Genomic DNA, 15,704 nt, shown 5'->3' with positions numbered 1-15,704 from the left:
ACCTTTTAATGAACAAGCGAGAGCCATCAACTGCACACACACACGTAAAATTTATTTACACTAAAGTCCTAGCTGTTCCTCCTTTTCCCTATTCGGAGTCCGAGTCGGAGATCGCACATTCATCCTCGCCGAGCGGGGACTCGTTTTCGGTGTCCGAATCATCCGCATCCCACAACATGTCATCCTCACTCGCATCCAGTGCGTTCGAGATACCCGTCTTCTTGAAGCTTTTCCTGACGACTTCGTCGGAGATCGCCTGTCACACTTCCACGATCCAAGCGCACAGCATTTCCACAGGCGGCCTCTTAATCTTACCACCTGGAGTCAGCTGATGTTGTCCTCCAGCCATCCAGGTGGTGTACAGCCTTCGAACATTGTCCTTGAAAGGTTTATTCAAGGACACGTCCAAAGGCTGCAGTATTGATGTGAGGCTGCCCGGAATCACTGCCAGATATGTGCGCAGCTCCTTTAGCTCATCTCGCGGTCTACTAGGTGCCCATGAAAACTGTCCAGGACAAGCATGGACGGCAACAACAGACCACCCGGCCGCCGACCCCAGACTGTTTTCACCCAATCCACCATGAGTTCCGCGCTCATCCAGCCTTTTTCCTGGACTCTGACGTAGATGCCTTGAGGGAATTTTGCCTTTGGGAGCGTCTTACGTTTAAAAATAACGTAAGGCGGTAGCTTACGCCTATCCGCTGTCACCGCCAGCATTACGGTGCATCGTTGTTTATCAGTGCCAGACGTTCTGACGATGACGCTCCGTGCACCTTTCTCCTCCACTGTCGTGTTCCACGGCATATCAAAGCAAAGGGGGGTCTGATCAGCGTTGCCGATCTGGGACAAGATGAAGTCTTTCTGCTGTCGGAGCTTTATAACAAAACTGTGGAAGTCCACTACTTTGTCCTCATATGCTGCGGGCAAGCGCTGGCACAAGGTGGTCCGCCTTCGCAGTGCGAGGCCATGGCGCTGCATGAAACGAGTTGTCCATCCAAAGCTGGCTTTGAACTCTTTCGCTTCGATGCCCTGCGCTCGGGCTATTCTGCGCGCCTCAGTCTGCACAATATCCAATGACACAGCACAGCCGTCTTGTCGTAGCTCCCGTATATGCCGGACCAGTTGCTCTTCGACGTTCGGATACCTGCCGGTCTTGGCACCGCGGAAAGCCCGTCGTGTCTTCTTCGTCGCCTAAAGTTTTTCTTCTTGGTCCCTCCAGTACCGAATACTGGTTTCTCCAACGCCGAAATGCCTGCTTGCAGCCCGGTTGCCGTGCTCCAGCGCGTACTGCACTGCCTTCAGTTTAAACCCAGCCGTGTAGCTCGCGTACTTCCCCATGGTAGAACCAAAGTTCAATACACGACCACAACATACGCACACCGCTTGCAAAATGGCGTTTTTCTTTTTCTCTGATGGTGGTGATGGCGATCGAGCCCCTGGCGTTGTACACGTGACCTCCAAAAAGCGCGGCGATTTGGGGGGTATCAGTAATTGATGGAACAGCCGTTTTTTTTTCGCTCATGGACGCTTTTTTTTTCAAGTTTTATTTCGACAAACACGTTGGTTAGGTCGTTGCACTTCGAATTTTTTTTATTTGCTCGTCGATTTGCCTTCTTTTTTTCTTCAGGGTACGGGGACCGCGTTCCAACTGTACCACTGGGGGGTAGAATCGTTTCTGATCACAGCCAAGTTCGGGGTGCGCCTATTATGCGCGGAATTAACAAAAATCGAATTTTCCGCGACCAAACTAGGGGTGCGCCTATTATGCGAGTGCGCCGATTATGCGAGTAAATACGGTATTTGTTGTGCTAGGAGAAAACAAACAAGATAGCTTCATATATTATGGATGTATGAGGATTATTATATTGGTTATGTTAAAGGAGGTGTGCCCAAAATGAGTACACTTGAAAGGATTTTGCACAAGGTGTAAATCGGCATAGATATTCAGAATGTCCATGTTTTACATACATCCCTGAAGTTATTAAGACCTCAAGTAACTTTTTAGCCAATATTTAATGATTTTGGCTTTATTACTCAGCAAGAACCTGTGGCAAGATTGACACTCGCGATGCGCTAGAATCGAACACTGAAAGACACACTGTAGCACAAGTAGGACACACTCGAGTGCAAACTAACAACTGTTTATTCGATGAAAATATCACAAACATGTATAGGGTGAAAGGGAAAAAGAAAAGAAAGAGTGTTAACCTGCACATTGCCCCCTTTTCTCTTTCCTTTCACCCTATATATGTTTGCCAAATTTCCATTGAATAAGCAGTTGTTAGTTTATGCTCCTGTGTGTCCTACTTGTGCTACAGTGTGTCTTTTAGTGTTCAATTCTAGCGCGTTGTGAGTGTCAACTATGTACAACCAACTAGCCCCTACTCTGGCCCTTCTAACTGTGGCAGGAATGTGTTTGTTAAATAACATACGTGCATTTAGTTGTCCACAGAGGTTACCCAAGAATATCTAAAAACTCAAAGAGTCAAGCATCCCACTTTGCTCAATATGTGTGGTTACTTGAAGTGAGGTGCCTGCACATGCTTTTATTGTTGTTATACAGGTGCCTTTCATTATGCAAAACTTTCCGCGGTGGTCTGGTGGTTATGGTGCTCGACTGCTCACCTGCAGGTCACAGGAGCAAATCCCTGTGGCAGCGGCCGCATGTTCGATGAAGACAAAAATACTTTTAGCCCGTGTACTTAGATTTAGGTGCACGTTAAAAAACCCCAGCTGGTCAAAATTTCCAGCGTCCTCCACTACGGTGTCGCTCATAATCATCTCATAAAACCTTATATAACTTCAATAAGCAGGTTCAGGGAGGCTGTAATATAAAGCTAAGTCTATTGGGATTTTATTTTGAGTTCTTAAAGCCATATTTATACAACCACCATTGCAAGCATGGTCAAAAACCTGCAACATTTTCTGAACAGCCCTGTAAAATGCTTTCATTATTCACAGCAGGGGCGCAATCTTGTACACGTTCTGCAATAAAATGTTCTATCGCGGCCCAATGAAGTGGTCAAGGCTCGTTTGATGGTGAGACGCGAGAACTGCAAACTTCTGAGAGCCATCATCATCATTATTACAAGCCTGACTACGTCCACTGCAGGACAAAGGCCTCTCCCATGTTCCTCCTGTGCTCGCTGCTGCCAATTTATGCCCGCAAACTTCTTAATCTCATCTGCCCACGTAACCTTCTGTCTCCCCCTAACCCACTTGCCTTCTCTAGGAATCCACTTAGTTACCCTTGATGACCAGCGGTTATCCTGTCTACGTGCTACATGCCCGGCCCATTTCCATTTCCTCTTCTTGTATTCAACTATGATATCCTTAACCCCGGTTTGTTCCAATCCACTCTACTCTCTTCTTGTCTCTTAAGGTTAGACCTACCATTTTCCTTTCCATTGGCCCCGCCGCGGTGGTCTAGTGGCTAAGGTACTCGGCTGCTGACCCGCAGGTCGCGGGTTCGAATCCCAGCTGCGGCAGCTGCATTTCTAATGGAGGCGGAAATGTTGTAGGCCCGTGTGCTCAGATTTGGGTGCACGTTAAAGAACCACAGGTGGTCGAAATTTCCGGAGCCCTCCACTACGGCGTCTCTCATAATCATATGGTGGTTTTGGGACGTTAAACCCCACAAATCAATCAATCAATTCCTTTCCATTGCTCGCTGCGTCGTCCTCAATTTAAGCTGAACCCTTTTTGTAAGTCTCCAGGTTTCTGCTCCGTAGCTAAGTACCAGCAAGATGCAGCTGTTATATACCTTCGTCTTAAGGGATAGTGGCAATCTACCTGTCATGATTTGAGAGTGCTTGCCAAATGTGCTCCACCCCATTCTTATTCTTCTAGTTCAATCTCATGGTTCGGCTTTGCGGTTATTACCTGTCCTAAGTAGACATAGTCTTTTACATCTTGAAGTGCATCATTACCTATCTCGAAGCGCTGCTCTCTTCCGAGGTTGTTGTACGTTACTTTCGTTTTCTGCAGATTAATTTTAAAACCTACTTTTCTGCTCTCCTTGTCTGACTCCATAATCATGAGTTGTAATTCGTCCCCTGAGTTACTCAGCAATGCAGTGTCATCGGCGAAGCGCAGGTTACTAAGGTACTCTCTATTAACTCCTATACCTGTCCGTTCCCATTCTAGGCCTCTGAAAACATCCAGTAAGCACATGGTAAATAGCTTTCGGGAGATTGTATACCCCTGCCTTACACCCTTCTTGATTGGTATCTGTTGCTTTCTTTGTGAAGCACTATGGTGGCAGTTGATCCCCTGTAGATTTCTTCCAGGATGTTTATATATGCTTCGTCGACGCCCTGATTTCGCAGTGTCTGCATGACTGCTGATATTTCTTCTGAATCAAACTCCTTCTCGTAATCAATGAAGGCTATATATAGTGGTTGGCTATATTCTGAGCATTTCTCTATTACCTGATTAATAGTATGACTGTGGTCGATTGTTGAGTAGCCTGTTCGAAATCCTGCTTATTCCTTTGGTTGATTGAATTCTAATGTTTTCTTAACTCTGTGAGCAATTACCTTTGTAGATAGCTTGTATACTACAGAGAGCAAGCTGATCAGCCTGTAATTCCTGTAAGTCCTTGTCATCTCCTTTCTTATGTATTAGGATGATGTTAGCATTCTTCCAAGATTCTGGTACTCTTCCCATCAGGATTGGATTGGATTGGATAAACTTTTATTTTTTTGAATTGGAGGAGACACCTTGTAAACAGGGTCGCTAGTTTTTCCAACCCAATCTGTCCTCCATCTTTCAGCAGATCTGATGTTACCTGATCCTCACCAGCAGCTTTGCCTCTTTACATGCTCTCCAAGGCTTTTCTGACTTCTTACTGGTGGGGTGTCATCTGGGCTTCTGCTAGTTTTTATATTAAGGTCGAGGTTGTCCCAGCTACTGTACAGATCTAACACCTCCGCTAATTTGGCAATCCTATCCATATTGGTAGTTATTTTGCCTTTGTCTTTTAGCGCATACATTCGATTTTTGCCTATCCGAAGTTTTCTCTTCACTGCTCTGACGCTTCATCCGTTCTTCGGAGCGTGTTCAATTCTCTTCATGTTATACCTTTTTACATCGGATACCTTACACTTATTAATCAACTACGAAAGCTATACCAACTCTATTTTGTCTGTTGTACTTGAGGCTTTCATGCTTTGACGCTTCTTAATAACATTCTTTGTTTCCTGGGACAGCTTGCCTGTGTATTGTCTAATTACCATACCTTCAACTTCGACTGTACACTCCATAATGATACTCTTCAGATTATTATTCATTGCATCAACGTTAAGACTGGTTTTATTTATTTATTTATTTATTAGAATACCCTCAGGGCCCGTAGGGCATTACAGAGGGGGTGGGTACAACATATATAACACACAAGAAAAAAAGACAAAATAAAGAAACAAGTATCAGATGCGCAAATCAGGAAGGCAACATAAGTCAACTAAAAATGTATAAGAATTCAAGCACATACAAAACAAAGATAGATAATGGAAACTGCGTATAGTTACAAGCATTGCTGAGAAATTGCAGTCTTGAATAACAAAGGGTCTGTTATTGATACAACGGAAGAGGGAAGGTGGTTCCAATCGGCGGCTGTTTTCGGTAAGAAGGCTGCTGAAAAGAATTTGGTGCGGCAAAACGGAATGGCAACCTTATGCTGATGATCAATGCGCGATGAGTGGTATGACGGTTGTGAAATGAGGTCTCGCTTCATTAATGGATTGTGAAAAAATATCTTATGAAAAAAATGCAGTCGCGCCAGTTTCCTCCGGACAGTTAAATTGGGTAGGTCAAGGTTAGATTTCATTTCTGATATGCTAGCAGTACGGGAATAATTAGAACAAATGAACCGAACTGAGCGGTTCTGAACAGATTCTAACGCGTTAATTAAATTTTGCTGCACGGGATCCCATATAGCGGACGCGTACTCAAGCTTTGGGCGAATTAGTGATCGGTATAATAGAATTTTGAGGGACAGCGGAGCGCGAGAAAAGTTGCGGCGTAAGTATCCTAGCGTTCGGTTAGCGTTATTACAGATGTAGGTAACATGCGTGTGCCAAGATAGATTGTTGGTAATGTAAACGCCGAGGTACTTATATGAAGAGACATGCTGGAGGGGAACGGCGTTAATTCTGTAGGTACAGGGGGGAGAAATAGATCGCCAGGTTATTGACACGCATTTAGATTTGTTAGAGTTGAGAGTCATAAGCCATTTATTGCACCAGGTTGAGACAGTGTCAAGGTCTGACTGTAGAAATTGGTTATCATATTCATTGTTTATTTCGCGGTAAATTACACAATCATCTGCAAATAACCTTATAGCGGAGTTAATGCTGTCTGGGAGATCATTAATATATATAAGAAAGAGTAAAGGGCCTAATACGGAACCTTGGGGTACGCCGGATGTTACTTTAGAAAGAGGTGAGTTATAGCCATTAGTTGTTACAAACTGAGTGCGATTAGTCAGAAAGCATTCAATCCATTTAAGAATGTTCGGGTCAATGTTTAAGGCACTAATTTTCAGGAGGAGTAATTGGTGAGGTACTTTATCGAAAGCTTTTTGAAAGTCAAGAAAAATGCAATGCACAAGTGAGCCGCGATCTAAAGCCGATCCTATGTCATTAGTAAAATAAAGAAGTTGGGTTTCACATGAGTAACTTTTTCGGAATCCGTGCTGGTAGGGAGTAAAAAAAGAATTTGATTCTAGGAATGAGACAAGGTTGGAGTAAATTATATGTTCTAACATTTTACAGGGAACACTGGTTAGGGAAATTGGTCTGTAATTGAGAGGAGACTGTGTGTTACCAGATTTGTGCAGAGGGACCACCTTCCCCACCTTCCAGTCAAGCGGCAAAGTGGAGGTCTGAATAGATTGCGAAAAGATTAAGGACAAGTAAATTGATGAATACAATGCAGTGTTTTTTAGAAACTTTGAGTTGATTTCATCTACGCCACAAGAAGAGGATAACTTAAGCTTGTGAATTAAATTTTGCACTCCAACGGCATCAACGGTAACAGGATACATGGGTAAAAAATCACGACTAGGCATTTGCGGCAACGCAGAAGCAGAACAACTTGAAAAAGAAGTAACAAAAAAATCATTTAATGCAATGCAACACTCTTCACAGCGAACTGGCTGCCCATCTGAGTTCGTAAGCGAAATGTTTATCTTTTCCCTAGGTTTAACAGTTTTCCAAAACTTAGAAGGGTTGGTTACAAGAATTGAAGGAAGGGTATCATTAAGAAAAACGCGCTTGGCTTCCTTGATAGCTGCTCTGTATTCGGAAAGGACAGATTTGTACACGTGCCAACGGGCTAACGAATTAGTCTGCTTTGCCTGACGGAACAACCGTTTCTTTTTATTCCGCAATTTTTTTAAGTCAGTTGAGAACCAAGGGGGGCGTTGGCGACCCTTGATAACGTATGTGGGAATGTATCGCGTGATTAAAGATTCAACTTTCATTTTGAACAAGTTCCAGTTTTGTTGAACGCTGCGATCAAAGAAGCCATCAGCAAAGCTCTCAAAATTTGATTCGAGTTCACTGTTGATTGAGTCATAATCGCCGCGTGAGTAGTCTCTTATTGTTTTGCAATTGTTTGACCGACGCCTTAAAGAACCTGTTAGATTGAAGTGCACGAAACAATGGTCACTTATGCCTGGGATATATGAAATAGAATGGACAAGGTCAGGTACAGTGGTGAGAATCAGATCAAGAACATTTGATGAATTGGGGCCCATTCTTGTTGGTTGCGTTACGAGTTGGGTAAGGTTAAAGTCTTCGCACAGTTCCACGAAATGTAAACTGTCGGCTGAAAGTGAGCTTAATGAACAGGAAGGAAGTGACCAGTTTATTTTCGGGTAGTTAAAATCGCCTAGAATAAAAACAGGTGTATGCGGGTGCCTTTTGACAATATCATTCAAAGCATCATGCAGTTGCTCGCAAAACTCTGGCGTCGCACTCGGAGGGCGGTAACAGCCACAAAATATGACATTTTGATAGTTGACATGGAGGGAAACACAGACAAATTCTAAAGGTGATGCTATTACTATATGGCTAGAAACTATATAATCAGCTACGGCTATAAGTACACCACCTCCTGGCGATTCTTCTCTATCACATCTGTAAATGGTATAATTATTTTCGCAATCGAACAGCTCTACACTTGAATGTTAGGGGTAAGCCAGGTTTCCGTTAACACTACAACATCGGCGGCGCAGTCATCAAAAATTGAAGGTAATGCATCCCGTTTGTTAAGAACACTTCGTACGTTAGAATATAAAACTGAGTAGTTACGATAAGTAGCCGAGGGGTGAACTTTGTTAGGATAAGAGCGTATCTTCGTCGGCATGCGTAGCGGAGGACGAAGCTTTTGATGAGTTCTGCGCATTTGTATGCAGCTCACAAACGCTGTCGGTCACCGGGGAGTACACAAAGCACTTTTTCTTGATGAGAGTTAGGTACCTGTTGTAAAGCGAGACTCTGAATTCCTGTACTTTCCCTCTCAGGGCTAGCTCATTGATTGGCTTTTTTGTATCAGTTTCTGTCGTTCCTTCTTCAAGTCTAGTCGAATTCGAGGCTGTACTATTCTGTGGTCACTGCATCGTACCTTGCCAAGCACTTCCACATCTCGCACGATGCCTGGGTGTGCATTCAGTATAAAGTCTATTTTATTTTATTTTGGCCATTAGGGCTCCTCCATGTCCACTTATGGTTCCCTCACTTTCGGTAGAAGGCATTCAAAATCCGTAAATTATTGCGTTCTGCAAATTCTGCTAGTAGCTCCTCTCTGGCATTTCTAGTGCCGATGCCATAATCTCCTACTGCCTGGTCTCCAGCCTGCTTCTTCCCTACTTTTAAGCATTGAAGTCTCCCATCAGTACAGTATACTGTGTTTTTACCTTACTCATTGCCGATTCTACGTCTTCATAAAAGTTTCATAGAAGCGAACGTCTGAAAGTAGGTGCTGTCAATCATTTTATCGTCTGCTAGGCAAAGAATGGGCCCGTAATGGACAGAAATGCCCAAAATGTACCTTTCTGTGGAATAGAATGGATACAGAATGGTCTAAGTAAGTGCTCCAGCTGAAGGGGTGAATTAGCCTACTTTGTGTCCGGCTCAATTCAAACCCACACTACACTGCAATGTATTGGTACACTGTACAAGCTGACAGATTGTGAAAATGGTCATCAGCACCGGCAAGCGTCGCATGAAATTGCGACACCATTTTGTCCCCAAAAGGCTTTAACCGACATTGAATTGTTGGAGTCATTGCGCCCTTCAGTTTCAAGTTCTGAAAAACAAAGTCCTCAAGTATTGATACTTAGTTGTAATAATATTATATTTCTTCATGCATTGAAAACATTTATGTATTCATTTCATGGTCCCATAGCAGATTATAAAAATGTGATGCATTCTTCCAGAGTGCTTCATCTTTGCCTATGGGCTGTTCGCTTCATCTCATCTTGTGGCATTGCATTCTGTTCTACCACTGAGAGTGTAGAAAATTGCTCTCCAGGCCTCTTTGTTTTCAAAATGAATAGTATTATGAATATCATTGCCTGCTCATTTATTAAAACAATGTATACTTTTTAAAACGTCTAAAAAACTTTTGTCACGGACGCTTTGATTTTACACCAAAATATTCCTGCCAGCAGCAACGAGTAGCCAGCACGAGAGCTATTATCAGCCAGTCATCTTTTATTTGGCGCTGAACTAGCATGGTGGTCAAAAAAATTTGAATGGTTATTCTGCATATTACTCAACTGCACCATCTGAACCACTGCTGCACCTGTCTATTTATTTCATTAGTGCAGCCATGGCATCCTCTAAACCATGCCATTCATTTTAAAAGGTACAATAGAATCACATTACCAATTCATGATTTCCCTGCACCATATCTGCTAATGATGCCAGCTCTATGTGGATGTGTGCATGTACACTAGCAGTACAGAAGACAACAGAGAATTCATGCGTAGCAATGTACGTGTGTCTACTATTTCTGTGCAACATGGGGTGTGTATGTGCAGTTTTCCACTTGTCAAAGCCACGCGAACGGCATACAATAAAAGGGACTACATGGCAGTGAATATTGTTTTTGTTATTTATAATGATAAATAGATGAAATTTTGTGTTCAGAGGTGAAATGTTCTGCTGATATCAAAACTGAAATCATTTTTAAGCTATTGCAGTTTTTGAGCTAAAAGACTTCTTGGGCTCTCAATGATAACACTTAATTACCCTAAGCACCAGTTGGGGAAGTTTTTTGCATGAGCACATTCATAAGCGCCCATTCTGTGCTGCAAAGATATTGGTTTATTTTTTAACATTCAAATGAGCTCACAAAATTTTTTAAAAGTGTCCTGTGCATATTGTCTCAAAACGTTTACAAAAAAGTCAGGTGAAAAAGTCTATGAAGTACACACAAATATGGACAGCTTTACTGCACTCACCAATGTTTCAGGATATATAAGTGCGAAGAACAAAATGATTTTGTCTTTGCTTGTTGTGAAATGGCACACGGATGACTGGGAGTAACTGAACAACTGAAAAAGTGAAAGTAGAGAGAACAGTTCAAATAAAATGAAGCTTAGAGCTAAGGAAGTGGAACTCTGAACAAACTGGTCTTAGCCGATTTTATATTTCATTGGAATAATGAAGGTTTGTGGCTATCTTGTGCAGTGGGAAAGCGCCAAGATTTCCATATTCTGATGCTCAATTTTTTCTTAGTTTTTGATGACAGCACACTTTCTTAGTGCTTTTTCTCAACTTCTGCTACTTATTTTGTTTTAATATTGCACCATGACCCAGAGTTTGATGATTTGCAAACAAAAATAAATTGAAACAATCAAGCATTTTCACCAAATTTATCATTTCAGTGGCCACGTCCCCCCTTAAGCTAACGAAAGTAAGGCCTGTGCTGTGTGTGAAAGTAATGCCAATACCTCGTCATTGATTTCTGGTGTCATGCTGTGCTTGTACCACTGAACTCGAGCTGCATATTTTCTGAATATTTAGTTCATCATCATGAACTGGTTGAGATAGGCTTTGGTGAATCGAGCAGACCCTTGCTGCGTACATGTAAACTGGATATGGTCAGTTCTCATGATTTTTGTAATGCTTCTCGAAGACACTTTTTTTTTAATATTCACCCTAGAGCAATGAAACTTGAAAAGTTTATGGAACTTTTTATGCTGATTTCAAATATATAATTAGTTTTCTTGCAAGTTGCACACTTTTAGCTCTGTAACATGACAAATTGAAAACCTTAACCCTTTTGCCCCCCCCCCCCCTCTTTTCATTCCTAAACCTCTGTAATTTTTTACTATTTATAGTTCATAATGTTTCAAATAAAGTGTAGAATGCAAATAACTAATTAGGAAGCACATACAAAATATGTAATACGCGTTAAAAATAATAGACGTAAAAAGTTCATATTTCACCTACCCTAGTAAAGGTTTACATACAATTTTTTGTTGTACAATAAAATATTGGAATTTAAACTAGATAATCGCATTTGTCATACTTTGAAAAAAATGTGAGCAAGATTTCATGCAGATCAGAGCACTAGAAGTGCTCGAAAAAGGAGGGACACATTGGAAAAAATGGCAAAACTTGCGTTTTTAGAAAAACGAGTTTCAAAGTTATTATTGAGTTTTTACTGATGAAAGATATCAGTAAATCTGATGAAATTTGCACACCAAAAAGAACAATCCTTCTTGTAGTGGCCACTGCGACTAAAGTACGCCAGCACCATGAGTTTGTCCCTCTCGTCTTCTTCAAGCCGACTCCTCATAGACATTTCGCTCACAGACAGGACCATGAAACGCTTGCCCAATTTCCGCTCCATCTGGCAGAGCTTTCTGCCAACTGCAAGTTAGGAAGAAGTTCGACCGGACTGCGAAATCCAAACTCAGTCTAGTGTCATGCCATTTTGCGGCCATGTTTGTGCCACATACCATCGTACATAATGGCAATGTCGTCCCTGCTAGGTTCTCTCACTGCGAGCTCTTTCGATCTCGCAAAATGGGCGCTGACGCCATCCATTGCCGCATCACGAACTTTCCGGCTGACGGGTGCGAATGACTTTTGAGGCATTGGGTTTTGCAGGCCAACTAATTAACTGCCGCAAGTCGGATCTGCGGCTCATAGCCTATTCCTACAGAGTGCGCTGCACAACGGCTTTCACTTGCGAGCATTTCCTTTTTTCATTCATAACGGAGATAATTACACGAGAAAAGTATTGTTCAGCTGCGCTGCTAAACAAGACATGGACCCCGCAAATAGGTTTCACAGCACATACAGGCGCAGCGGCCAATGGCGGTCCCCGATACATACCACGTGAAAAGCCAGTCGCGGTGCTCGAAAAATGCGCAGAAGCGTGCTTCTTTTTATTATTTCTTGCCCTGCATCATCGAGAGAAACTGTTGTTATTAGAAGAGTGAGGCTCGACTCTTCGACTCATGCGATCAACAATGATCAACAATGGCGAGCGAGGGCACATTATCGGCGGCAAGGTGCTCGAAGACTGCACATTTTGGACCTTTAAACAGGCACCTTGTGCTCTTTAGGTGCAATTTTAAGCATTTCCAGTTGAGTCTCGACCTGTATATATATATTTTTTTCATAACAGTAGAGATACTAATCTTATCAAAACAGGTGAAAATAAAAAATCGGTAATTTTGAAAAAAAACTCTTGTTTTTCGACCCGCATCTCCCCTTAAATGACGGGTGATGCTGGTGCGGCTTTAAAATTTGTGACCAATAGCAATAGGCTATTGGCAGCAAAGGCACAGTATCAAATGATTTTTGTATTCTGTTTTGTTCCATTTAATTGTTTGTAAACAGTCTGTACATGTTATTTTGAGATGGAGAGTTTCTGTGGTTTTTGTTGCATAATGTGGCAAATACATGTGCTGGGTTTTTGTTGTGTTGAATGACGGGTGATGCTGGTGCAGCTTGAAAATTTGTGACCGATAGGTATGGGTTATTGGCAGCAGAGGCACAGTATCAGAAATGATTTCTGTATACTCTTTTATTCCATTTAATTGTTCGTAAACAGTGTGTACACGTTGTTTTGAGATGGAGAGTTTCTGTGGTTTTTGTTGCATAATGTGGCAAATAAGTGTGCTGGGTTGGCCCAAATGATTTTGATCGTTTGTGGAGGGCAAATGGTAAAATTCAAAGAAATACTTCGGGAACAAAACAGCACAAAAGAAAAAGGGGAGACACAAACAACTCTGTCATTGGGCTTGTGTCTTTTGTGCTGTTTTGTTTCCAATATGTCATCGTAACACACCCAAGCATCCATATTAGCAGGAAATACTTAAATAGGTTTACATCATAGAGACCCATTTTAACACAAACGGGATACCCCTTAAAGGGGAACTCCAGGAATTTTTCAATATTTACCGATTTCCGTGCAAGTTAGAAGACGGTTTCTCGTCAGTACCGTGATGATATGCGCCAAGTTATACAACCGTAAGTCATGTAGTTCTTTAGAAAATCAATTTTAAAAATTGGTAGCCAATTCAGGAATCACACTTGTAAACGTGGGCCACCCTGTGTGCGCGACGTACGTGCCAACTCTTTCTCAAAACCCCGCCTTGCTGAGCAGACTGATGCAGCACAGGCTTTATTCTACGAGGTGACCATGACGCGAACACAAGTTTTGTTGGCTGCATACAGCATGTTAGTCATAGTCGACGTTGGGTCTAAGCATGCACTATACGTATTGAGCAATGAGGAGCTTGATTCGGGGCACGTCAGACGCTTACGCGCCGGCGGTTCAAAATCAAAAGGCGATGTTTCTGCACTCAGATAGTAGCTGCAATCATCGCTGAACTTGTCACTGATAAGTTCAGACAGGCTGGCACAACTTTATATTGACAGCTTGCTTTGCACGCATCAGAAAAGGCATGTCATCATCATCATCATCAGCCTGACTACGTCCACTGCAAGACAAAAGCCTCTCCCTTGTTCCGCCAGTTAACCCGGTCCTGTGCTTGCTGCTGCCTATTTATACCCGCGAACTTCCTAATCTCATCTGCCCACCTAACCTTCTGTATCCCCCTAACTCGCTTGCCTTCTCTGGGAATCCAGTTAGTTACCCTTAATGACCAGCGGTTATCCTGTCTACGCGCTACATGCCCGGCCCGTGTCCATTTCCTTTTCTTGATTTCAACTATGATATCCTTAACCCCCATTGGTTCCCTAATACACTCTGCTCTCTTGTCTCTTAAGGTTACACCTACCATTTTTCTTTCCATTGCTCGCTGTGTTGTCCTCAATTTAAGCTGAAACATCTTTGTAAGTCTCCAGGTTTCTGCTCCGTAGCTAAGTACCGGCAAGATACAGCTGTGATATACCTTTCTTATGAGGGATAATGGTAATCTACCTGTCATAATTTGAGAGACATGTGAGCATGTTTATACCCTGGCCTACCATGGCGTTGTGTAGCGGGTTTCGTGACATCTGGTACGCACCATGGACGGCAGAGCAGCTCCCTGTTGGTTTCTATTCTGACTCATCATTCATTGCTTAATTTTAAAAATGTTATGAGACAATGTCCCACTTAAGCAGTGAGATAGGCACCGAGGAAGAGGGCGCGATTTTGGTGTAGAGCGCACTCTTGTTTTCCATCTTGGCTCACACATTGGCGCTCTTTAAATATATCTTGAAACGCCTAGTTTCCAGTACGCCTTCATGCAACAATATTGACGAGTGTTTGGGCAAAATGAACCACCTTAACTGTTGCAGGGCTGTCAATACCATTTGAAAACGCCATTATCTCAGTATGGTCGAAAATGCGCCGAAGTTCCCCTTTAATGGAATGCAGATAAAGATCTGTTCATGCCGCATGTTACTAATTAGTTGTAGAAAAAGTAAATGAAAAAAGACTCATGAAATAGTGGGGCAGTAGTGTTTTGTCACTAGCACTATTATGCCCTATGCCCTAGCCTCTCAATCTGAGCTGGTCTGCTGTATTAAGGCATGGTGCAGCTGGTCATGTTGAGTTGTTTGGATGAGGAAAATTACATGACCAGTTATCCTTGACTGTCCATGTATTTATAGAGGTCATTTACGGTTATTAATTTGTGGTTGTGTTGTACTTGTGGCTAGGAAAGAGTGACTTTTCAGTGGCTTTTTTGCGAGTTGTGTCATTGCTTGCCTGCTGCAGAAATACAAGCAGGAGTACTTACTGCGAAAGGAGCAACAGGAGAATGCTCTGCAGATGCTGCCACATATGCGCCTAGTAATGCCGAGCGCCCTCCGAAACGCACACCGTCCCTTTCTGCTGCCCCCAGTGCCCCAGAGTAGTGATGACGACTTCGACTTCGACATGTTCATGCGTAAGTGTCTTTAGTGGTGGTTATCTTGTCTTCTTTTTTTCTTGGAGCTTATAAGGCATGAGTCTGTGTAATATGCAAAGGGAGAAAAATGGTGTTCATTAGCTACTTTGATGCCCTGGCAATATGTTGAAGTGGACGATAGTATTGTTTTCTTAAAAAATGAACATCTTTTTTCTCTTGTTGCTCTTATTCTTTATTGTGACCTCCCCTCTTCCTTATTTTTTTTCTTTCATGGACATGTAAGGGTTATAGAAAACAGACGTTTTGGTGCATTTATTTACAGCTAAGTTTAATGCCACTATAGCGAAGTCCGCTACAACAAAATTTCCACCAC

At 42.5% G+C, this 15,704-nt stretch overlaps 1 protein-coding gene across 16 annotated transcripts in view; it reads left to right on the top strand.

Moving 5' to 3' along the window:
* LOC119161607 (F-box only protein 7) overlaps nt 1–15,704 on the top strand; it is an 84,007-nt gene that overhangs the window by 54,923 nt on the left and 13,380 nt on the right. For all 16 annotated transcript variants that reach the window (XR_012887266.1, XR_005108488.2, XM_075878917.1 and 13 more), the window contains one exon: nt 15,199–15,370. Coding sequence is in view for 14 of the 16 variants with exons in the window: in XM_075878917.1 (XP_075735032.1) it covers nt 15,199–15,370 (172 nt within the window). In the remaining 2 variants the exon portion in view is untranslated. The remainder of the gene's footprint in view (nt 1–15,198; nt 15,371–15,704) is intronic.

Source organism: Rhipicephalus microplus, chromosome X (assembly GCF_043290135.1).
Source record: "Rhipicephalus microplus isolate Deutch F79 chromosome X, USDA_Rmic, whole genome shotgun sequence".
NCBI lineage: Eukaryota > Metazoa > Arthropoda > Arachnida > Ixodida > Ixodidae > Rhipicephalus > Rhipicephalus microplus.
The sequence above is the reverse complement of the archived record's forward strand: the minus strand, read 5'-3'. Positions and strand labels throughout refer to the sequence as shown.